A 25,127-nucleotide genomic window follows, 5' to 3' on the forward strand; every position below is an offset into this window, starting at 1 on the left:
CCCATTCGCTACTTTTTATCTATCATGTATACAATTGTAAAATTTGGAGAGCATAAGACAGAAAGTTTCGTCTTAAGGTAATGTTTTGTAAATATTTCACTATATTCAAGTTTAAATCAAGATTTACAGTTCTGATTTTTTAAAAGGGATTTTAATTACTTTTTAAAATAAGGAAAATGTTTGTCGATGCATGTGCAATTTATTTGACATAAAAATATTTTTTTAAATTATTTTTGGTATACCATTTAAGACAAAAAGCAACACAAATAACAAGAGTACTGATGTCTAGATTGACTGTTTGAATGATTTCATCAGGCATATTAGTTTACAGTCTTCAGATGTGAACAGCTTAATAATTTACAGTGGACCAGGAAAAAGGGCCCCACATTGAGTATAGATACTTAATAAAAATCGGCGCAATTTTCAGCAAATTAAAAAAAATGTCATACAGATTAGTATTACCATGCAGTCTTGACGATTCGAGTTCTACCGGTATTTGAAGCGACAGACCCAGTCAATCATTGTTGAAGGAAAGCATGTTCAAACGTTACAAAACAATGAAAGCTTGTGACAAAAAACTAAGGAGCCTTAATTGTAAAAATTTACCTTCTTTGTAGTTTAAGTTTATTTAGAGAGTAAATTAAGCACAAACTGAACAAAGTACTAGGTTTTCTTTATTTTAAGTGATATATTATACTGGTCGACTTTCACCTGTGTATTTTCTTTTGAAGAGGGTTTAAAGCTTTTGTAATGTCCGTTAAAGGCATTGTATAAATATTCATAAATATTAAGATTTTATTGAGTTCAAACTTTTAACACGGACATTTTACAGACTTAAACATTGGAATTCGAAATTCATTTTCATTTGTGTTGAATTTAAAGATTTTGATACAAAAGATTACTATTCAAAACTTTCTAAACATAATAGTCCCCATAATAAAAGTATGAAATTTCATTCCAAAATTGCATAGAGTAACAGTACAAAGTTAAAATTTCTCTCGAAAGCTTATTTCAGTATGGTGCGTAGAATAATAATCGTATACACCTGTGTTATGTTAATTGCAACTGGGAACACTTATAAAAGGTATGATAGTAGGTTTAGGTTCATAGGCAACCAGCAAATCGTCAAATTTAAAATACTATTATGTAAGAATGAAAATAATTCTAAGTTTTGTTGTTCAATCATTTTAACTGAAAAGAAATTAATTCATGTACTTCTTTTTCGGTCAATATGTTATGCTGAAAATAAAATCAAATCATACCTGCATTAACTTCAATTAAATAATTTTAAACTTTCTTTTTAACAGAGAACATTTGATTATCAATTTCAAAAGAATCATACCTTGACAGTTCAAGAAAAGTACAAATGTCTTTTGGATTCAATTATTGATAGAAAAGACTAAAAGATTCGGAGGAGCAAGTTTACCACAAGAGACAAAGAACACTTTTTTTTCTAACTTGTAGGTATTAAATGCAATTTCAAAAATAGGACTCTTCATAAAAGATAAAATCAGGTATATAATTTAATTCAAATGACGTTTAAATTTCTTTTACAAACATATAAATCGTGTCATTTTGTATGCACAAACGTGTATTTGGCATAATATATTTTATACTTTCGTTCTCTTAAATGTACTGGGTAATAGAAAGAATTCAATGAAAAATACTTAAGAGACAAACAGCGGTAAGTTTTCTTCTATAGTGTCGTAAGACGCTTTAATTAGAAAAACAAAAAATCAAATGAATTGACAAATTTGTACATTTTACTTTATTATAATCTTCTAGCATTTAATTTTGCTTTCAATAAACTGGAACATATACTTTGTTAGTGTTATTTGAACATATATACTTTTATTAGACTGATACGTTGAGACGGACTTCGTGCCATCTTTTAATGTAGCACTGCATTTATTCTGACTCCGAGTCTCTTGCTAAATGCATATTGCTTAGTTGAGAAGCAACACATACATTTTATTAAGCATTGGTTTGACCAGTCCGTGGATCTAACCTTCGACACCTTTACTTGAGACAGAGACATATGATATTATATGTCTCTACCTTCTAGGAAATACACCGAAGAAGGACAACTGGCTTCTGTGTGATTTTAAAACTATTCCCTCTCAATGTGTTGCATCTACTGATAGACAAAATATCTGTATTTTGTACACGGTCCATATTTCGGGGTTACATGTTTCTGAGTTTACCTGTATTACGCAACACTTAGTTTGACAGATCAATTGACATTAATTTCCTGTAATTGGTTACGTAAATAATTTATTAGATACCAATATCCATATTGATCATTCTTTATACATTTGTATTTTAAATCGTATACTTTGGTCTTGAACACTGTTTGCATAAATTTTGTTCAAACAATATTTTTCTATTGTAGAAATATCATTTATTTTGATACTCATTTATTTTCAATTATTTATGATAAAGCAAAAAGTACATGAAAAAGTCAGTGTATGAGATTGTACAATTTGAAGGCTCAACAAATAAGTGCTTAACATGGTCATTTCTTCATTATACCAAAATAAAGACTGATTCCTTCAATTGATCTGAAAGTTACGAAAATAGAAAACTCGGACATACGTTCAAAATCAGCAAACGTATTGAGTTTCTAAATTTAAAGTTTATTGTCTTGGTTTCTATATGAAAAGTTTATTGTTTTCTTTATAATTAGATAAAAAATAGACCAGAAAGGCAGGAGACATTTTATACATTAGTTATAATATATTAGTCAGAACTGAATTTATTTATTTTGAATACTTTATTTAAAATATAGGTAACTACAAATGTATACAAGTCTACAAGCTGTAAAATCTTAAGGAAAACTGAATTTACAAAATGTGAATGGAACTTCGTATTTGACAATATACAAAAATCGAGTTGTAAATAGCTGTCATGACAACAGAACCGGAAGTAACACAAACACCACCTCCATCAGAAGCCAGCAGTCAGTGTAAGGAATCGGATATTGATACGGATGTCCACGATGAAGACGAGGATTGGGATACTGATCTGGAAGAAGACAGTAAGTTCGCAATATCTATGTCTTACTTAGAAGTAAAGTTTATGATCCCCAAAAGTAATTAAAAAAACGGAGAGACCAAGGGGACATTCAAAATCATAAGTCGAGAGAAACTGACAACGCCATGGAACAACCTGGATAACAACGAAAATACAAACATGTTCACAAAAACTACACAGGAAACTAAAATATGGGTTGACTCCAGAGGTACCCTGGAAGTGTAAGAAAATCCTGCTCCATTAGTGGCACTCGTCGTGTTACTCATGATAAATACAAATTTGGTATATCACAAGTTTGACGGTTAAGTTACGGAGTGTCTGTTTCGTAAATAGGTGGCTGTCTCTGTACCACTTACTAGTATAGAACACATCGTAGTGACTTATTGTCCTGTGATCGTCTAAATCTGTGAGATTACGTGAGATTGTCGGGCTCAGAATTATGACAGTATTTGTGATGTCTTTGCCCGTTATAGGTGTAGCGTTAACAAAACCATCTATTATTTCTTATAGTCGCTACAAATAATATTTCTGTTCGAATTATGTTTATTGATGGAAACCCTTTGAATATGATTCTGATTGAAACTTGACTTTGTTGATTGTACATATGTTTCTAACTATGTGGAACTTAAGTTTAACATTAAAACATATATCATGTTTATTTTATTCGTCGCTAGATAATGCGGTCTAGCAGATGGGTTATAAAAAAAGCTATGAACGCTTCTGAAGTACAAAGTTCGTATAAAAAAAAACAGTTTATTAACAATTCATAGAATAGCCAGCACCCATTAATATGTCTTTTAATAAATTATACCATGTGTCATCTATGCAGTTAATTTTATTATGCAATCTAATTATTATGTTTATCAGTGTAATACCTTTGCAGATAGTCAATGTATTCGTAAATGAAATACTATAATGGCTGTAAGATATCTATAAACATCTTTTATATAGATCTATCTTGAATGCTTACTAGGTACGTTGTGTATAGAAATAGAAAATGAATGCGATTGATAATCGACACTTTACAAATTTTAATGCATATACTTATCATAATACGACATGCATTAAATTAAAGTAACAGACGTTTACCGATTGTCTAACCTCATAAATCGATTGAGAAGACAAATCAAGATAACAATCTAAAACATATGAACTCCAAAAGGATCTGTAAAACAGTTCGGACCGAATCCGGTGCATTTTGATAACATAGAGACATCGCTCACCTATTATTTCGTATTCGTGTCAAAAAACCTATAGAAGTTTGATTTTTTTATTACTCGTCAGTTACATCAGTATAAAAAATAGTTCTCCTTCAGCACGGAACTGTGAAACACCCAGGTTAAGATATGATCCCTGTGGTCATGTTATTACAGGGAACGGCAACCTCGTTCAAGATCGAGAAGTTATATAAAACATTATAAAAAAGAACAAAAATATTGTCTTCCATCGAAACTAAATTTAAAAGTGTGTCATCAGTTCATTAAAGATGCTCGTTCATCCTATTGCTTGAAATTGGTGTTAACGGGAGAAATCCCTTAAAAATCACTTGATTCTTATTTGACTAAATGGATGAATGTTGTGAATATTCGCTTATCACGTTTGGAAAATAAATTAGTAATTAATGATAGGGTTGATAATACGCTCATTTCTAGGATTAGAAGTAACTTCGAAAACTTGCTACGCGTGTGTTATTACCGTCCGACAAAGCAGACAACATTGTGGTAGTGGTAGGACGTAAATACTACACGGAAGTTCTAAAGAATGAAAATATCAATTCTACTACATTCAAGGCCGTGCGCTGCACAGAGAGTCAAATATCGGACAATCATATCATTTCCACATTTCACCTTAAGGTCTCTTTTGAACACTTGAAGGTTCTTATTATTATTATGGCTACAAAATTAACACAAAAAAACGTCAAAATCCATTTCATCTCTTCTTCGTGCGAGTGTTCTTCAACTTATCTTTCTGTTCTTTTAATTATAAAAATAAGGAGATGTGGTATTGTTGTCAATGAGACAAATATATACCAGAGACTAAACGACGAGGATGTAAAGTACTATATGGCTCTGTATGGCCTTGTATGGCCTTCAACAATGAGGAAAACTCTTTACGTAAAAAGTAAGCTTTAAAAGACCCCGGCATGAAAATGTGAAATAAATCTCTTTGGAACAATCCCATTTTAAAGATTTCCAAAAAGAAAAAGGGGAACTATGTGTATTAGAAAATAATATTTTGAAAGATTTATTACACTATTCAACTTATACCAGGCCAGTATAGTGGCTGTTTGTAACAATATCCAATCGAACTTTATCTCAAGTTCATTTAAACTTCCCATGGTCATAGGGGTTAACCTCTTACAAAAGATTGAATATGCTATTTCAATTTGATGTTACTTTATTCCATGCAAGTACATCTAAAATACGTCCATTAACAACTAGCTCAGGCTGTTAAATATGCGTCCATGGGACACGTGCCTATATAACGTTAGTTTATGGACTACGTGTAGATTTATTGTTTATAAAGCGTTTAGGGTTTCAAAAGAAGTAGAATATTGCAATATAATGTATTCAAAAAACCTCAAAATAAATTTTAAAATTTTAATTATCTCTCATAAATTGTATATTTAAAGAAATAACTCAAACTTTTATTGCAAATTTTGATAATGTTTTGTGAACTATTGTATAACATGTAACGTGATAGGATCTGTTGCGAGAGAAATAGACAATGAAGGATACAGTAGGTTATATCTTTATGTTTAATCAGTGGCGTAGCTTCCATTGAAGCACTAAATGTTTGACCAAGAAAAAAAGGAGAGAAAGAAAGATAAAATGTATAACAAGGATTCAGTGTATATAAGATGAAGATAGTTATAAATGTTTGAATTTTCTTTTGATTACACATGTATTCCTCATTCAAAGCTTGATATACAGATTGAATTAATGTGTACAACTTTGTTTCATTATATAAAGGCTAACGTATTAAAAATGTCTTGTTTTAGGAAGGGACAAATCATATTTTGTAAAAATCACGCTGATTAAAATAAAAAATTCCCTGAAACTGACAACATTAAGATATTCGATTTTTTTTTATTGACAATAGGTTTGTTATGTTTGGTCAGTGTGTTTTTCAACAGACAGTTGGTATTCCAATGAGAACAAACGGTTCTTCTTTGCTCATCTACTTGCTCCTTTGTTCATTTAAAACAGAATTTATACAGCGGCTTCTCAACAAAACTGAAGAGAAGTTATCATAAACTTTTAACTTTAGGTTTCTCTATATAGATGATGTCACAGTATGTCAATGAAAAAATCAAAGTTTGGAGTCTATGTTGATTGCATCTATCCAATTTGATTTAATATCTTGACTTTCATCTAGAAATTGACATTACGCATTGTTTCAAAACTTAATTTTACGACATAATAAATATAAAAAAAAATCACCTTACAAATTTTTCATTTTAATGTTGCAACATTCTAGAAGCACCTGTATTTGGAGTATATATATATATCTCCCAGTTGACCCGATTTTCCAGGACCTGCGTTTCATATCATGATATCCTTGATAGAAAGTTGCTGCTTACAAGAGAGCTGATAGACTTATGTTTCGATATAGTAAAATTGGCGTCATCAGTTTAAAAAAAAAATTCTGACGCCATCATAATTTGGTAAATCCTTACGAAATATTTGTGTTAGGGTTTATGGTATTATATAACCGGTTTTTTAGTCGCCACGAGCAACACGATAGGTACCATTAGTGGATCAGGAACTGCTTACCAATCCAGAACACATTAGTTTACCTCTGGTTTTTCTGCCCCTATCCAGCAAGCGCTCGTTTCCCATTGGCAGTCCAAATTATCCTCCCATCATCTTGATCGATCAATTTTGCAAAACCAAACTTCTGGATTTATTGTTGATATGTTCTCGTCCTGATTATTCATAAATTATTTATAGAACATATCATTTCAAAATAACAGGAGAATTGAAGCAAATGTGACACTTAAAAATCTCCTTCAAAACAAACCAGATTTTGGGCACCTGATATAGACATGAAAGACAATCAGTAAAGACCAAATGCAAACGTAAAAGTATAACACGGAATACTGAAAACAGACCGAACAAATATAAAGTTCAAATGCAAAACAAAAATGCACTCATTTAAGACCAGTTAAACAAGTGAAACACATGTATAATTACGGCAAAATATATTAAATGTTATAAAGTCACCACATAAACGTTAAGCAATGAGCATGTTATAGTGTGTCTTTCTATGTTGTGATGTTACACTATTGTTTCAGGTAGGGTGAAGGTTGGCGCCTAATAAAACGTTTAAACCCGCTGCATTTGTTTGCTCCTGTCCTAAGTCAGGAACCTGATGTTCAGTGGTTGTCGTTTCTTGATGTGGTTCATAAGTGTTTCTCGTTTCTCGTTTTTTATATAGATTAGATCGTTGGTTTTCCATTTTGAATTTTGAATGGTTTTACATTAGTCATTTTTGGAGCCCTTTATAGCTTGCTGTTCGGTGTGAGTCAAGGCTCCGTGTTGAAGACCGTACTTTGACCTATACTATGATGGTTTACTTTTACAAATTGTGACTTGGATGGATAGTTGTCTCATTGGCACTCATACCACATATTCTTATATCTTTATATTAAATTAATTTTGCGTATTTATTATTCAGAATTTCCACATCGAGAAGCTATCCCAGAGAAAGAGAAATCTGTAGTGGTGTATGAAAAAGCTTGCAAGAAGTATGGCATTATAACTTCTTCAAGTTTTCTCAGAGGTCTAAAAAAAGGCAAAGTTAATGTCAACAACCAAGGATTTGGTCCACTGGGTGCTAAAGCAGTAGCTTTGAGTTTAGTTGTAAGTTTATTGCACTCAATATTGATTTGCGAGTTTATATTACTTCTCATAACAGCAAACATGAAAGGAGAAAATTTTACCTCCCTTGGACCATGACATCTTAATGATTTTTATGTGAATCCATTTTATTCCTTTTATTCTTTAAATTTTTGTAGTTAAGATAACACATCAAATTGGTTATCTTAGGAACAGAAATATGACTTTTCTCGTAAAAAGCAATGATCATATAATTGGTTTTGCTGGATGTATAAATACAAAGTCACGTTCGTTTCGGAATATGGTCTTAAATTCTGATGCCTTGAGTTTGAAAAGTACCACGATCTGTGTACGTTTGAAAACACTTGCATCAAATCTTCGAAGGAGGTCAACGGCTGTTTTGTTTGATCCGAAGGCCGGTAAATTTTTGCTCGAAGCATAAAAACAACAGCTTTTGACCAAGAATCCAGTTTGACTGTTTTGCTATGCCACCAACCTACCAACAGTCTTTCATTCCCCCAAAAAAACAGAGGCTGAATTCATACAAAAACATCCAGTTTTGGAAACTAATAATGCTGATCGAGGATCTATACCAAGGCCAATACAGAATAACACTTTAATGAAATAATTCTATTTTTAAAGAAACGTACCACATTTTGAAAATATCTTTTTTCAGTTACGCGATGCTTTTTTTGTTTTGTCAATATTTCAGTTTCCCGTGCAAGTTCTCTATCTATGCTAATGCAATTAATTTTATCTATATAACAAATATAATTAAAAGTACATGGGAAGAACAAATCAGACATTTAATGGTCTTTCGTTGATGTGGAGGCTGTCATCATGGCAAAGCCCGTTGATAAACAGCTAAGTGACTCGTTTATACAGATCAACCGGAGAGTGTATCGAAAATGATAAAAGCAGTTGAAATTTGTAATAAGGAAGAAAAAGTAAAAGCTAATGAAACAGTTTTCTACATAAGGAAGTACCAAGTCAGGAATATGACAGTTGTTTTCCATTTGTTTGATGAGTTTGAGCTGTTGATTTTGCCATTTGATAAGGGACTTTCCGTGTTGAATTTTCCTTGAAGTTCGGTCTTTTTGTTGTTTTACTTTTTGTTATTTTTACAGTTTGACAGTGCTGTCACTCAACTTGCCATTTCTGGGAACTTCATTGGGCGATCTGGAATAAAACTTATTACAGATATGTTAAAAGAAAACGACACCATTACCAGTGTGGTATGTTAGCTTATATTCAGTTTGTACATTAGAAAGGAAGCAACTGTTAACCAATATCTACTGCAATTACATAAGCACATTCGATATAACATCCTGGTAAATGATCAGGTTTGCTATCTGTTTAACATACTTTCTCATTTCTAGTTTCTTTTCAACTGAAATCCGTTTGTTTATAAGCCTAATGTATTGTAACGGATGACGTAAGTTGAATATAGAGAAAAACTCCCCCTTTAATTTATTTAAAGTCATACACTAAAAAGGTCGTGTATTCTTTCAGGATATATCGGAAAATGCATTGGGATCATATGGAGCCGAACTCTTGTCAAGTTTGTTAGAAGACAACGCCAACATAATTAATATTAATGTTTCAGGTATAGATGTTTTATACTAGTAAATAAATATTCAGTGAAAAGAAAGAAAAACAACGTAATGGACAAAATGAATAAATGATACAAATGTGCTGGTATTTCACTTTCTGTTCAGGAATAAGTAGTAGAACTATCGTTTTGATTTCAATATATGGAATGTAAAAATACTGAGAAGATGTGGTAAGATTGCCAATGAAACAACTATGCTCAAGAGACTAAATGACGTAGATGTGAGCATCTATAGATCACCGTATGGCCTTCAACAAGGAGCAAACCCCATACCTTACAATATGCTATAAAAGGGCTCGGAATAATAAATTGTTTAGTTATATATCAAATGTTTAAAACTTAAATTCTTACTAGTACCGATAAAAATAATATTCAAAGATTTTGTTTACATTGCTTAATATGTAACCTTCAAGAGAGAGTTTATTCTTATGAACAATAAGTTTGTATGTATAGTATCTTAATTTACGAGCTCAATAAATAACATCACCGTAAAAATTAGTGTAAGCTATCCGATTTGCTATCAGCTGTATACATTACATCTAAACTTTCAAACCCAATCTGAGTATCGATGAAAGAACTTAGAATATAAAAATAAATCACTACAGGCACGAGCATAGCTAATATAGGACGTGTTGGGAAATATACACAGCGGAAAAGGGACCAAGAGAACATCACCGTTAAGGAAAGAAAAATATTGATTAGTACGCTTTAAATAATTTCAATTTGTTTTATAGGCAATGGATTCAACGAATATGATGCTTGTTATTTTGGGACCATTTTATCCAACTACGTATGTATAAAAACATAATCGGAACGTTTGAAAATTCTGTAATGACAAGTTATCTTGTGAATAATACAACTGGTAGTAAACTACGAACTTTGCTAAAAAGTGATTCATCTAAGTGACCCAATAATGTGTTTTAATACAATTTGTTCTAATCAGAATCAGAGGTTCCAAGGAACAGTTTGGCTCACTCAATATATTTCCTTATATTTACTGCTGCTGTCAGATTGAAAAAAAGGGAATTTGATGGTTGAGAGTGTTTAAAAACTGCAGTAAATTTCTTATGTAACTTCGTTTAGAAAAGTTCGCGTAGATGTTCCCATCCTATCCCAGCATAATCTGATATGGTATATTCAATGAATACTAGAACGATAAAAAATGAATATTTTTCTTAACATTATCTTTTGTTTGTGATTAAGATTGGATGTAATTTACAAAGTGATTTTAGATGATACGAATTTGGGGGGAAAAAATCCCAACCTACGACCCTTTGAGCAATGACAAGATTTGGTCCCTATCTGGAATCGAAAGTTAAAGGATACGATTGAAAAAGTGAAGTTTTGGTTTCTGCTGAAATTTTACCAGACTTTATGATTGATTTAAGTTGTCATTTCTCAAAATCTGCCAAAAATTTGTTTCAGAAAAGACATACAAATGTAATTAGCCAACAACAGCAAATGCAATCTCTGATAATACTTACTGGGTTTCAGTTATACACCATCATGTATTACATGACTTAGTTCTAAAAGCAGATGTTTATTTTTCCTTCTTACAACAGACCAATTTCCAGAGAAAAGCTTAGTTGAACTAAACAGTTTTCTTTAAATTTATTAATGTCCAATAATCTCACTGCTTTAGACATTTTCAGAATTGTTTCTTATACACGTTATTGTTTCTTGTCAATATTTTTCTATATTAGAAATCTGGTCTGAAAACCTTAGATTTGAGCCACAATCAGCTGAGTGACCAGGGCGGTATTATCTTGGGAAAAGCTTTAGGTAAGTGTACAGACAATTTTGAGGAACAGGCTTTTTTGAATTTCTGTTAAATCAAAATATTGTTTTTAAATTTAACCGTTGCTTTTAAGTTGGTCGTAAACTTGTTTAAATTACTGCAAGAGGTTATTACAAAAGTTTATATGAACACAAAATGGGAGAATAATTGTGTCAACGGCTTAGGTTGAAGTGCGAATCGAAAGTTTGGTTAAATAATATTATCCCCTCTCCCCACTATAACAGATCACCACGGGATTAAGCTATTTTGCACCGACTCCATATAAAGCAATCATAAATTATTTAATCATATCTACTAATGAGTAGCAGGTTTACAACCGTTTATATTGGTAAGGTACAAATACCTATATTCCATATACGTTCCTATTATATTCAGGAATAAAGTAAACAAGGTTTTGTGTAAGGAGACTCTTCGAAGATTTCAAACATTTTTTTATGTCACATTAGATTGGGAAGAGTTATGTTATTTCTTCTAATGAACAAAGGTCTGCTTGGTATAACATATTAAACCATATTAATAGATGAACAAACAGAGATATTCGAAATTGTATTTAGGATGTTTCAAATAAGGTGGCTTTGTCCAAAACACGAGAAGCTGTAAATTCAGAAATTATTGCGTGCATTTATTATTGCGATTTTGTCATTTTAAACTAAAATGCGATTTTAATTTTTGCGATATTGAGAAAAATCCTGTTTAACTCATATAAAAAAATTTAAAATGCGAGTTTAAATTATTGCGATTATAACCCTGTCGCATTTTTCGCAATAATAACAACATCGCAATAATTTCTGAGTATACAAATTATATATTGAATAGCATTTTTAACAAGTTATCAGTATGAACCTTTGATAAAACAAGATCACCTGTCTATGGTTGAGCCTTTGACTATCATATTTCCATGACTACTAGGAGAAGAAGGGGAATTCTGATTAGCATATGTATTTGATATATCCTTCTGTCAGTTCTTATATGGACTACAATATATTCCAAGATACGAAAGACTTTGTCAATATTGCAATTTGAAGACGATTGAGGACGAGCTCCATTTTGTATTGGAATGTCCTCTATATGCAGCACCAAGGAACATTTTACTAGATACTTAACTACAGATTTTGCTAACATTATTTAGAGTGGAGTTATCTCTCTTTCGCCTAGCTATCTCTCCTCTCAAAAATTGTTTATCTATATAATATTGTTTAATGCATGCAATGCCTATGAATGTGTATGTGTTTGTCTTTTAACATGTCTTGTTGGTTATTGACATGTCATTAAGGGCCCTTTAATTAGGAAGTAAATTGATTTGATTATATAATGTTTATTGTAATGTCACTTAATATGTGTTTTCATTTTTTAGCCAGCAACGAAACGCTGCAAGTTTTAAACCTGAGCTGGAATAACATTAGACAACAAGGCATAAAAAGTCTCTTTATTGGATTAAAGGTAAAAGTACTGTTACATCACAATTCTATAAATGATCACAGGTAGGTAACATATCACATACCTATTCAATGTGTTATCATATGATATCACAGTCGTATCAACGGTGATCAGCTACATTCTTTAACAGTTTAAAGGCAATGTTACTAAATATCATGTATCCATTATCAATATAAAAGTGGATTGAGATAGGTAATATTACAACAAAGTCCTGTTCCTGGCATATTACCGTCTTACCAGGTGGATTAAAGATAGGTTATATTACATAAAAGTCCTGTCCCTGGCATATTACCGTCTTACCAGGTGGATTAAAGATAGGTTATATTACTACAAAGTCCTGTCCCTGGCATATTACCGTCTTACCAGGTGGATTAAAGATAGGTTATATTACAACAAAGTCCTGTCCCTGACCTTTTACCGTCTTACCAGGTGGATTAAAGATACTAGTAGGTAATACTACAACAAAGTCTTGTCCCTATCATATTACCGTCTTACCAGGTGGATTAAAGATAGGTAATATTACAACAAAGTCCTGTTCCTGACCTTTTACCGTCTTACCTGGTGGATTAAAGATATGTAATATTACAACAAAGTCCCGTTCCTGGCATATTACCGTTTTTCCAAATGGATTAAAGATAGGTAATATTACAAAAAAAGTCATGTCAAGTTCAAGAGATTACCAGGAGATTAAGGTTCCTTTTGCATATAATGTTTTTCAGCTATTTATTCAATTCTCTCAATTTATTGCTCTGTTCCACAACAACTGTGTGGATGCCACTCACGGATGGGAGGGCTGTCAGTCCTATAGGGTATTCTCAACCCAGTGATCAGTGCCGAAACACTGATCATAATAGATGAGTTAAATGAATTCAGTTTAGAATTGCAGTTTTTGTCAAATGTAAGGTTCTCATTTCATTCGACAAAAACCTATACGGGCTTGGCATTCATGTTTAGTTTCAATTTTGATTATATTCCTTCGGTTCATTTATACATACAATGTATTTGGCATACTAAATTTTATCGACGAGCGTACCTTGACAGAGTTTATCAATTAATGTTTCTTCGATTGGGTATGATTCATTTGGTTTATCATTTTCCCTATTAACTTTAGTCCACACAGCATGGACTGAAAAAGAACGAAACAATCAAACTTGTTTATATTAAAATCGTTCTACAGTTTCCAGTCCATCTTTTTAAGTGGTGAATTGATACAATCAAGCGATGATCTGTTATTAATTGCTTGTTCGACATTTTAGGATAACACTACTTTACAAGAGTTAGATTTATCTTATAATGGGATTGGTGATAAAGGAGTAGAAAGTATTGCTGAAAGGATACATGAATTGGAATCCTTGCTTCACCTGGATCTTAGTTCCAACAGAATCGGTCAGATTGGCATAGGAAAACTTATGAAAAGTATTGGGCATAACAAATCTTTAATCGAATTGAAGGTAAGTGAAACAAGTTGGTTGTTATTTAATCTTGCTGAAGTCTTTACATTTTTATTATAATCCGATTTTTAGTAGAAGAATGTTTGCCCTATATCAGTTAAACTTGTTACTAAAATTGGTTTTATGATAAATAAATCAATTCAGTACCAAATATTATACCATACGAATTTTTATATCAGAAGCGGGGGTAACTTTTGCATGGCACGGACTTTATCATATCCGTTCACGACAGTTCACATTTGTATCCGATTCTTCTTATGAACCCTAATCTGAATTTTTAAAAAATTCACAGAATCTTGACTTTATTATTTCTTAATGCATCTCCTATTTAATTTAGTGTGGGTTTCCCTTAGCAAATCGTGGACTTTGTCATCGCTCTTTCTGGTTGTACCAATTTGGTATCCGCAAATTCCCCTAAACCTTTTATTAGAATTTACGGAATCATTCTCAGAATCTCAACCATATAATACCATTTTGTTTTCTATGCATAATCTTTATGGTTTCAACAATTTTTGTTAGTTAAAAAACCAATTATTTATCTATAATCAGATTTTATTAATTTATATTAAAACTCAAATCATGGTATGATACAGAATTGACTTATAAATTGACAGAGTGTGTACTGTATTAATTAAATAAGCATATGTATGATTTCAGTTGTCAAAAAACCCTATTACTGCGGAAGGTGTATGCTTAGCTATTGGTATTCTCAAAGAACATCCAGAATGTGGATTACAGATTTTAGAAATTAAGGTCAGAATTATAATACTAAAACAATGTGGTCGTAATGGCTATAAATGACCAATTACAAAATAAAGAATTAACGCAAGGACAATTGAAAAAGCCGAAATGCAAATATTAGGGGGGAACGAATTTCTGAATTTTGAATTATAATACATATTTCATTAATAGAAGAACGAACTGGTTCTAAAATTTCTCTATTCTTGATTTTTTTTTAAATTCGCCATAAATAGAAATAAAGTCAAAGCGCGATAACTCTATGATCCCAATTGTCATGAAATAGAATATCCTTCATAATAGAAGAAAATATTCTATAATATTATTTCCACTGGGACAAACATTCCTGCGGAATAAAGGGAATAAAATATTCCAATAGTAACAGATATCATGTCATTGTTTTTTTCTATCAAAGTTTCCAGAGAACTTCTGTAAGACTGAATAAATATACGTTGACACAATAAACTATTTTATTTTAATGCCGAAAATTTTATTTTCAACAAATTGTCGGCATTCCTATGGGAACGAACTGTGTGCCTCTCCTTGTCGACCTCTTCTTATTTTCATATGAATCGGGGTTCCTTCAGACACTTGTTAAAAACAAGAAGATCAAAGAATCCAGGTTATTTAATTTCACTTTCACATATATTGATGATGTTCTTTCCATTAACAATCCGAACTTTTCTGATTGGGTTCCATTAATATATCCCCCAGAACTAGAAATTAAAGAAACAACAGACACGGCTTCCTCCGCCTCATTTGTAGACTTATACCTCGAATTTGACACACACAGTCATCTCAGTACCAGAATCTATGACAAACGAGACGATTTTAATTTTGAAATTATCAATTTCCCCCACCTTAGTAGCAATATACCAACTTCACCTGCATATGGGATATACATTTCCAAACTTATTCGGTATTCAAGAACTTGCAGCTCCTACTCAGACTTTGTAAAACGTCACCAGTGTCTGAGCAGAAAGTTGATGAACCAGGGGTATGTCAAAGAACGTCTCGTCCTTTTTCTAAAAAAAGTTCATCGGAAGGTACCAAGACCTTGTTGATAAATATTCAGTAGATATCAGGGTATTCCCCGAATTAACCGAATATGTAATAAATGTTCTTCCAATACTGTCGAAGATGAGGCTCATTTTCTATTTGATTGTAACAAATTTGAGGATGATAGAAATTGTATGTTAGCTAGTATTGCAAAATATAATTCTTATTTTAATCATATGAGCAGTCAAAGCAAAATTATCTGGTTATTTAGTGTAGAAAATGTTGAGTTACTTAAAATAATATGTAATTTTATATACAAACATCTTCCTTAGTGAAGATAAGTTAAAGGAAATCTATGTGTGTATATACATTTGATTGAACATAGAAAATTATATTCATCTGAATATCACAAACATACTAGCCGATTAAAAAAAAAAATAATTGTTAGAATATATTATTTATTCAAATGTTCTCTTATATCCTTGAGGCATCGTCCCCTGGTATCAACTGCATTCAAGTTACCTATGATGCTTCCTTGTTTGCTTTTGATACAGGTAGGAAAGAGACATTTACACACATTTTACATGCGTATGGCCCATAAGGTATCGCCCCCTGGTGTCAGCTGCCTTTAGGAAACCATAATACTTTCCTATTTGCTGCTGACACAGGATGAGTCATGGACATGCTTAATTTCTACTTTCTTTTTGGCTAATTATTATATGTTTAATTGATCCAACTTTTTGTGTACTATACATAAATGGATATCTATTTTTCTTTTTTCTTTTTGGGCTGCTTGTTTGTTATCTATATCAACCACACTTGCAATAAAATGCATAAGTATTAAAAACAAACATACTATAGATTCTTTATCTACGTTTTCTTTAAGAACTTAAATAGTTCTCGTTAAACTTTTTTTTTTATCTCATTGTTTGTATTGTATTATGAAAAATTATTGATGTTGTAATGTTTATGCCCTTTGGGGCCCATAATTGGAAATAAAATATCTTATCTTATTCCGTATCAACTTCACAAATAATACACGATGGTCTTGAATTATAGATTCTGCGTACTGACGTTGTTTATCATCTTAATAACGTGATATAGTATTCTTTTATTTGTCTTTATTATTATTACTTTTACTGTTAAGTCTGTTTTTGTGATATCCATTTGACGTGACTCTGTACTTATGTATCCCGTCATACTTTGAACGACAAAATTGTTTTATATCTACCTGTGTGACGTCAAACGCGCGATTCTACGCCAGTACTTAAAAAACCTTCCATCCTTTATGGGTGGATTTTACATAGATAAATAAAATCGTATAATAAAAAAGCAAAATGAGGATGTTAAATTTGATGTATGCCTTTTTGTGCTTCTTTGTTACATTTGTTTGTTTTCATAGTGATTAAGATGATAACCGACACAATGTTGACTGCTGTACCCCTATTTTTGACATTTTTACCTTGTGTCTGTTTGTTTTGTTCACGCATTGTTGTCAATATAATGGAATTTGATGCGACTGTCATACAAGAGAGAGGTTTAGCTAGCTATAAAACCAGGTTCAATCCACCATTTTCTACATAAGAAAATACCTGTACCAAGTCAGGAATATGACAGTTGTAATCCATTCGTTTGATGTGTTTGAGCTTTTCATTTTGCCATTTGATTAGGGACTTTCCTTTTTGAATTTTCCTCGGGGTTCAGTATTTTTGTGATTTTACTTTCTATTTATAGTTAACAATTTCAAGACGGGGTAAAACAATGCACGCTCCAAGTAACGTATTAAAATCCAGAATTTTCAGAAGATTCCGCGTTGTTGTGGAGTTTGCTGTACCAGTTTAAAATCTAGATATGTTTTTCTTTTCAATTTTGTGTTAATATAAATATTCGACTCATTTAAAAGTCTACTTGTAAGATTACATTTCAACAGTTGCCCTAGCATGATTAAACACTATAAGGCCATGCATAAGAACTTGACCACACAAACAAGAAATCCTACAATTCATTTTTCTATGAAAGATAAGGAACGAACATTTTTTACCGAAATCAAGTTATGGTACTTAGGTTTTATTTTAAAAAAGCATTTCTTCTAAAAAAAAAAGCATCAGAATTTTTTAGTTGAAAATATATGATACGAATATACTTTTATTATTTACAGGACATATCAGTATCGAGTGCATTTTCTACATTATTGGAGGAGTTATTAGAATTGAAACCAAGGTTTCGATGCAAACATGGTGGTTTTAGAAACCAAAATGACATATTCAAATTTGCAATAAAACAAAGGGAAGAAAATCTCTTGAACGATCCTTTCATGCAATTAATGGATTTTGTTCACCAAAAGAAGTTAAGATGGGTCGATTTATTTTATCGGCTTGATACAGACAAAAATCTATCGATAAGTGAAGACGAATTTCGCACTGGATTAAAGGTAAGATTCTGTCAAAATTTGAAGACAAAAAATGTACAAATCAATTGGTGGGATAAATGTACAAATCAATTGGTGGGTTAAATGTGCAAATCAATTTGTGGGTTAAATGTGCAAATTTTTATGTGAGCTAGTCAAATTCTTCGCATGAAATTTTATACATTCTAGTTAATTATAACTTGCGAAAAATAAGATACGAAAAGATAAAAAATATGTACTTTTTGGATGAATAAACTGGCATAGCCCTCCATTTTAGTTAAAATTCTTTCTGTGTGCTTTCAAAGACAAAAAGGTGGCAAAACAAAATATGCAAAATTCGGAATCAAATCTTGTAATAACTCCAGCATCAAATGACGGGACATTAATTGTCAAAATGCGCATCTGGTACAGTAAAAATGATACTGTTTATGTTTTTACTTCCATTTGGTCGATACCTCTGCTGTTGGACTATTAGTCCCCGAGGGTATAACCAGTCCATTAGCAAGTACTTCAGTACTGATGACAATACGGATATTTTTTCATGGAAATCCTTTTAGATTAAAGAATTATTTCCCTCATGCAAATCTCTGATTCTTTGTCCAGGTTTGGCTATACTTTGGATCTTTTTTGGTTCTGTCAGTTCTTCAATGTTTGTAAGTGGTAGCGTCTTTTCAGATATTTTGGCCTCGAGCATTATTGTATTCACATTAAAATGTGCATCAGGTGCAGTATAATTGGTAGCGTAAATGTTATTTTAGTTTTTAACTTTATCACGAATCTTTCAGAGCGCTGGTATACCAGTAACAGATTTTCAAATAGATCAACTGATAGAAAGGTTGGATGTAAACGAGGATGGAGAAATAGACTTCAAGTAAGTAATAGTATTTTGCAGACGACCGGAAATAAAGTGATGAAACAAATTACCAGAAGCTAACGGTCATTACTTTCGGTATTTAGAGCACTAATAGACCGACCGCAAACAGTGAAAATGTTTTGGGTCATATTTCTCTCAGAGAAAGCCTTAAAATACAGACATATCACTAAAATGTGTTGGCCCTGTATGATAGTAGAATATTTTCTAACTTTACCAGAATTCAAAAAAGGCAAAGCGTTATTGTGAAGCTACTGAGTCATCGAGAGGAGTCAATCAGGTTTGGATACTAAAGAAAAGGGCCGCTAGAATACAAACAATCAAAGTTCCTCTCCATGTGCAATAAAATATTCGCGTCGGGAAAGAGTTTGTGTCTCGGGGACAACAAAGTTGCTATTGTCCTCATTGCTAGTAGATAAGTGTTTTTATTATTACATGGCATTTTTCATATCATACCCTTTATCGGCCCTCGGTCATGATATCATCCCTCGAGCCTGCGCGGCTCGATGTCATGACCGAGGGCCGATAAAGGGTGTGATATGAAAAATGCCATGTAATAATTCTATACTTATTACACCGACAGCACGGGAAAATGTTTGCTTCCAGTAAGTAGTTCATACCCAGTAAATAGTTTTTGAAACTTTTAACCGGTAAATAATCATATAAGGAAGGCTTCCAGTAAATAATTCATACCCAGTAAATATAGTTTTAAAACAACAAGCATTCTGTGAGTATTGCCTGGCAATACATAGTCCCCTACCGGTTAAAAATTCATTGTACTGGAACAAAAAGCTAACTTGATCCATAACTTGTCATGGTGTAAACTACATGTATATAACAAATATCAAGTCAATATCTTCAAGCATGACGAAAAAAAATGTGGAAAATTGATTATTTGAGTGAATTTTCTAAGTTCAAGGACCATAACTTTGCACAAAATCGTCAGACCGGAACAAAATTCGAACTTGATCTGTAACTTGTCATGATAAAACTAAAACAATGCACCAAATAATCAAATCAATATCATCAAGCACAACGAAAAAAGTGTGGAAAACTGATTTGCCGGACTGACGGAGGGACAGACAGACAGACAGAGTGCAAACCTAAAGTCCGCTTCGACTTCGTCGGTAGGGGACTAATAAACCGGTAAATAGTCCTTTTCAGACAATTTCTTGCAAAAAAGTTAATTAACTCGTTTATATATAAAGAAAATATACACTGAGGTATAATGATATAAAATATTTGACTTTTCTACTCCTTACTTAAGTATTCATCATTTCAAACTTAAAACAGATTATGAAATTAGTCCAAATGTGTTCCATCAACAGGAGTGGTTAACGTAGATACAAACAAGAATGCACGCATTGTCGTGTTAAGTATTCCTCGTCTTGTAAATGATAGTCTCGGAAAACAGCAAGTAGATATCTGACAGATCCGAAAAGTGATCACACGTTACAACTCATCACTGTCAAACTGCTGACCAAATACGATGTTATTCTGTTCAAAATTTTCTGAAAAAAGATTGACGAAATATTTGTTAGACTGACGGACGGACAAGATGATCGCATTATAGGCTGCACTCTACAATATCTTGTTTGAGGAAGGGACGAATCATACTTGGTAAAATAATTACACTCTGATTCAAACAAAAAAAGATGCCTGAAACTGACAACACCATGATTCTTGCTTTTTGTATTGACAACATATTTGTTACTTTTGGAGAATGTATATTTTATATTTGTATACCCCACTCGACGGGTTCACTTCGTTCGTCTGTCCAGCGTATTCCGTTGGTCCGTTTGTTCAATAATTATTTTTGTCACATTTTTCTCAAGTACTACGTATACTTTTAAACATAATGACTTCATCTTGACGGTAGCTTGACAGTGGTTAGTTGTTACGTATGAGCACTTTTCGGACCTGTCAGACAGCTACTTTCTGTTTGCCCACACTTACAATTTTTAAAAATGATGAATGAACTTAATGTTAGTTGTTTTGAGCTTCGTACTAATCTGATGATTCAAACCATACCAAACTGATGTCATGCTGTTACACCACTAACAGAGATTAATGGGAGGACTGAGCATTCACACGTTTTATGTTTAACCCCACCACGTTTTCTGTGTCTGTTCCAAGTCAGAAGCCGGTTATCCGGTGATAGTCATAAGTTGCTGTCTGTCATATTTGTTTTTCGTTTGAAATGTTTCATATTTTGGCATGTCGGGGACTATTTGACTATGCGGTATGGGTTTTGCTAACTGTTGAAGGCCGTACGGATGCATATGTACATGCATTTGTTGTTGCTTACAAATACACGTAATTCTGATTATGTTGGATAGTTGTCTTATTGGGAATCATACCGCATCTCCTTATCTTATATCAAAAGTTTTCGTCACACCTTTCCCAAGTACCACTTAACAGAATAACTTCATACTGGTGAGCTGCAGGGCACTTTTTAAACCTACGAGACACATACTTTCAATAGTTTGAATTACGAAAACGCGTGCATTATTGTTATATAACATTAGCATGATTTCTAAATGATTATCATATAACAATTATGAATGGTGGTAGATTTAGTCTGAGGTTTCCTGATATGTACTGTATTAATATACAAAAGCAAAACATATACTTAATAGGAATGATAAAAATAACAAGTCAAAATAGAAAATATTTTAGGCATATTGGTTAAGGATAACATTCTTAAGAGAGAATAAAAATTGTCATCAATGATTAAAAAAACCAATAATTTCACAGAAGATGTAGACATATCACCAATAACTCTCATGCTTTCTAATATTGTCATTTGAAAATTTAAACATTGAAGTGTATAATCATCCCATTTCATGTTGTTTTCTACAGTGAATTGCTAGAAGGACAAAAAAGGTATGTCAGAAGATTGGAGAAAATATTTGGGGCATCTCCGGTTGAACCTGGACAAACCGGTCGAGGGACAAGACCTACAAGTGGCGCCAACAAATCTCGCCCATCTTCGTCAAACGAGTCCCGACCATCATCATCAAATAAATCTCGACCGGTTTCGAGAATATTAAATAGACCGTCTTCAAGGTAAGTCAATTTTAATGATGATCCACAAAAAGCAAAAAAATACAAGAATTTTATAAGAATGATTTATTATGATATGCCTGTCCGGATGCATGCAATTATATACTAGTGTTAATTTGTCAACTATAAATTAGGCACGATGCTGCTAGTTATAAAGCTGTAAATGTGTAAAAAAAAATAACTTGTAAGAAGAAAAACGTCATGGCAAATAAAATGCAAATCGACGAGACAACGAACAAGTTTTCAAAAAACTACTTAGTAAATTAAAGATTGAGTAACACGAACCCCACCAAAAAACAGGGTGAACTGAAAGCTTTATAATTTAAAATTTATAAGGTAAAAAATATATTTGATGCTCACAAAAAATATTCAAATTAGACCACAGTTAACAAATATAGTCCCTAGTTTGGACAGTTGTATTATTTATCAACTTGTCCATACAACTTCCAAACTTACCTCTTTGTGTATTATTTGCCAACTTTTCCATACAACTTCCAAACTTACCTCTTTGTGTATTATTTGCCAACTTTTCCATACAACTTCCAAACTTACTTCTGTATGTTTCATGCATAAAATAGCAAGAATGGTGATGCAATTACACTTTCAATAATTATTTGAGTCATGAATTTCGAAGTACGGAAGTGATTTGGTACAGTTAAAAACAAAGTTAAGATCGATTACGTCTGAAGCTATCGAACCGATTCAAGACCTCCTTAACATTTAATTGTCTATATTTTGAGTTACATTTCGAGCTGATGAGGTCTTCTATAATGTTAACACAATTATACAATTAGTCCCATAAATAGAACACTTAATTACGGTAAACATCTGTTTGAGAACACGCAGATAGCATTTTTAATTTGCATTTATTGTTCTAATGAAATGCACTACATATGGCCACATGCACCATGCATTAAGAAGGCAGCCTTAAGCTTACTTTTAAAATGTAATGAGTCCATTTACTTCTAAGCTTGAGTGTGTTTCAAGCAATGACTTTGTTCGGTACTATGCACATACCGCTGGTAACGGAAATATAAAAAGTGATCTATATAATTATAATCTAAACAACATGTCAGATATGAAAATAGAAAGTATCTGTCGTATCTTGACGATCATATGGCCTTAGTTCCGCGCAATCATTTAAAAAGTCCTTTTCGTATGTATGTTTACTGATTGCAAGGCGCTTTTATCAGGCACGTTGAATCGTGACGAAGTGCCGACAATATCTCAGGCATGTATGATATCTCAACATGACTTAGATAGTCAATGACTGATCTATACCCATGATTTCGACTGGGATCTCAGGTGGCTAGTATTTCGGTACCAGTTGTGTTACTGCAATGATTGCACAGCCAGTCGTTTTACCCACTGATAATAAAACGTATGAATATTTGCTTGTTGAATAGAACAATAAATGCAAAAATTCCGTTACCATTTAAAAAATTCACGACCAAAAGAAAACTAAAATACGCGGTTAAAAAATATTTATGATGTGCATGATAATTATGCATAACGTTTTAGTAGTCTTGACTATCTTTAGTCTGTTTATTTTGTTTATTTCAGGTCAGATCACCATACAGCTGGTTGAGGGAAAATATCAGTTGATAAAACAAATTAAATTCCATTCATAAACAAGATTGCGTTGACGCAAACGTCTGTCTCTCATTTTTTTTTGCCTTGATATATTCATGCATATATATGTTTATGTACTAGTACATGTAGAATGCATACGTGTGATTAAAACCCTTGATATGCCTTATTGTTGTTTTCATCTTGTTGGTTTTGTTTTTAATGTAACATGTTTTCATTGTTTTCCCTTGTCCTGTACTCTACTTATATTGCCAGTAATTTAAAAACGAATAACCAGGAGTTACCTGTAATTTCTCATGAATTCAAAATATGCTGAGCAAAAAGATATATAGTTAACGAAGATAATGTTGCAAATTATCATTATCTAAATGAATTCAAAACAATATTTCGCATCCATAATTTGATTCAGAGGAAATACTTGGTATGGTTGGGTCATGATAATTTACCATAATCAGAAACAGGAGGAAAATACCTTACTGACAAAACGAAGCAAAACAGAATTGTATCCAAAAAGAATATCTGCATATAACTTTTATCATGTTTATTTGAAAGTTTATTGATTGGTATTGTAACTTTAGAAGAACTCTATTTGTGTATGCATTCGAAGTACTTGCAATACATTACTTCCAGAGTTTCTACAGCTCACTTTCTCTCGTATTTGTACTATTATCCAACAGTAAATTTACTGTTAACGGATTATTAATGATAAGCCAAGTATAACTTTCATTTTTTAATAAAATTGTACTAAATCTATTGGATGTGTACTGATTGATATTTAAGTCTGAGATAACGTGTTTTGTTCATAATTTGTAATTTGCTTTGAACTATTTTTCAGTTATTGCGTGTACACTTAGATCGGTACTTTTGTCTTTCTGTTACATTAAGTTGTTTATATATAAAGGTCATGTAAGCTTTTGCCATCACTTGGTTTCTGTCGTCGTCGTCCAACGTCTTTCTTTCGTAAACTTTAAAAAAAAATCTTCTTAACTATTGGGCCAAAGGTTACCAAACTTTACCTGCATGTGTTTTGGGGAATCTAGTTTAAAAATTGTATCCGGGAATTTGATCAATCAACATGATCCCTGTTTCTAAAAATCAAACATATGGTTAGAATGCAGTTTTGGTTTATCTCTGAAAAACAGTTTGAGCAAAATTGAAAACGTGAAATTGATCAGCAGGCCAAGGTCTATCGCCTATAAATTTTCAGAAAAATCAGACACGCCTATTTTGAAGTTATTGCCCCTGAAATGTCAATTTTAGCCAAATTCAGTTTTTAGTTTATTT

General features: G+C 32.3%; 1 protein-coding gene across 3 annotated transcripts; it reads left to right on the top strand.

Annotated features, from left to right (window-relative positions):
• The first annotated feature begins 12 nt into the window (after positions 1-12).
• LOC127738072 (leucine-rich repeat-containing protein 74A-like) lies at positions 13-24,012 on the top strand. 3 transcript variants are annotated; one of them, XM_052249153.1, is made up of 15 exons: positions 13-77; positions 1,308-1,460; positions 2,789-3,037; positions 7,714-7,898; positions 9,002-9,109; positions 9,387-9,480; positions 10,221-10,276; positions 11,190-11,268; positions 12,639-12,724; positions 13,978-14,172; positions 14,830-14,925; positions 18,068-18,340; positions 19,102-19,187; positions 22,050-22,256; positions 23,817-24,012. In XM_052249153.1, exons 3-15 carry the CDS (start codon positions 2,908-2,910, stop codon positions 23,839-23,841), a joined length of 1,620 nt encoding a protein of 539 aa, XP_052105113.1. In that variant the 5' UTR covers positions 13-77; positions 1,308-1,460; positions 2,789-2,907; the 3' UTR covers positions 23,842-24,012. The 3 variants fall into 3 exon arrangements, with proteins under 3 accessions (XP_052105113.1, XP_052105115.1, XP_052105114.1); XM_052249155.1 differs by lacking the exon at positions 1,308-1,460 and having other exon boundaries at positions 19-77; XM_052249154.1 differs by lacking the exons at positions 13-77; positions 1,308-1,460 and adding an exon at positions 1,570-1,684.
• The last annotated feature ends 1,115 nt before the right edge of the window (positions 24,013-25,127 follow it).

Source organism: Mytilus californianus, unplaced genomic scaffold (assembly GCF_021869535.1).
Source record: "Mytilus californianus isolate M0D057914Y unplaced genomic scaffold, xbMytCali1.0.p SCAF_4, whole genome shotgun sequence".
Classification (NCBI taxonomy): Eukaryota; Metazoa; Mollusca; class Bivalvia; order Mytilida; family Mytilidae; genus Mytilus; species Mytilus californianus.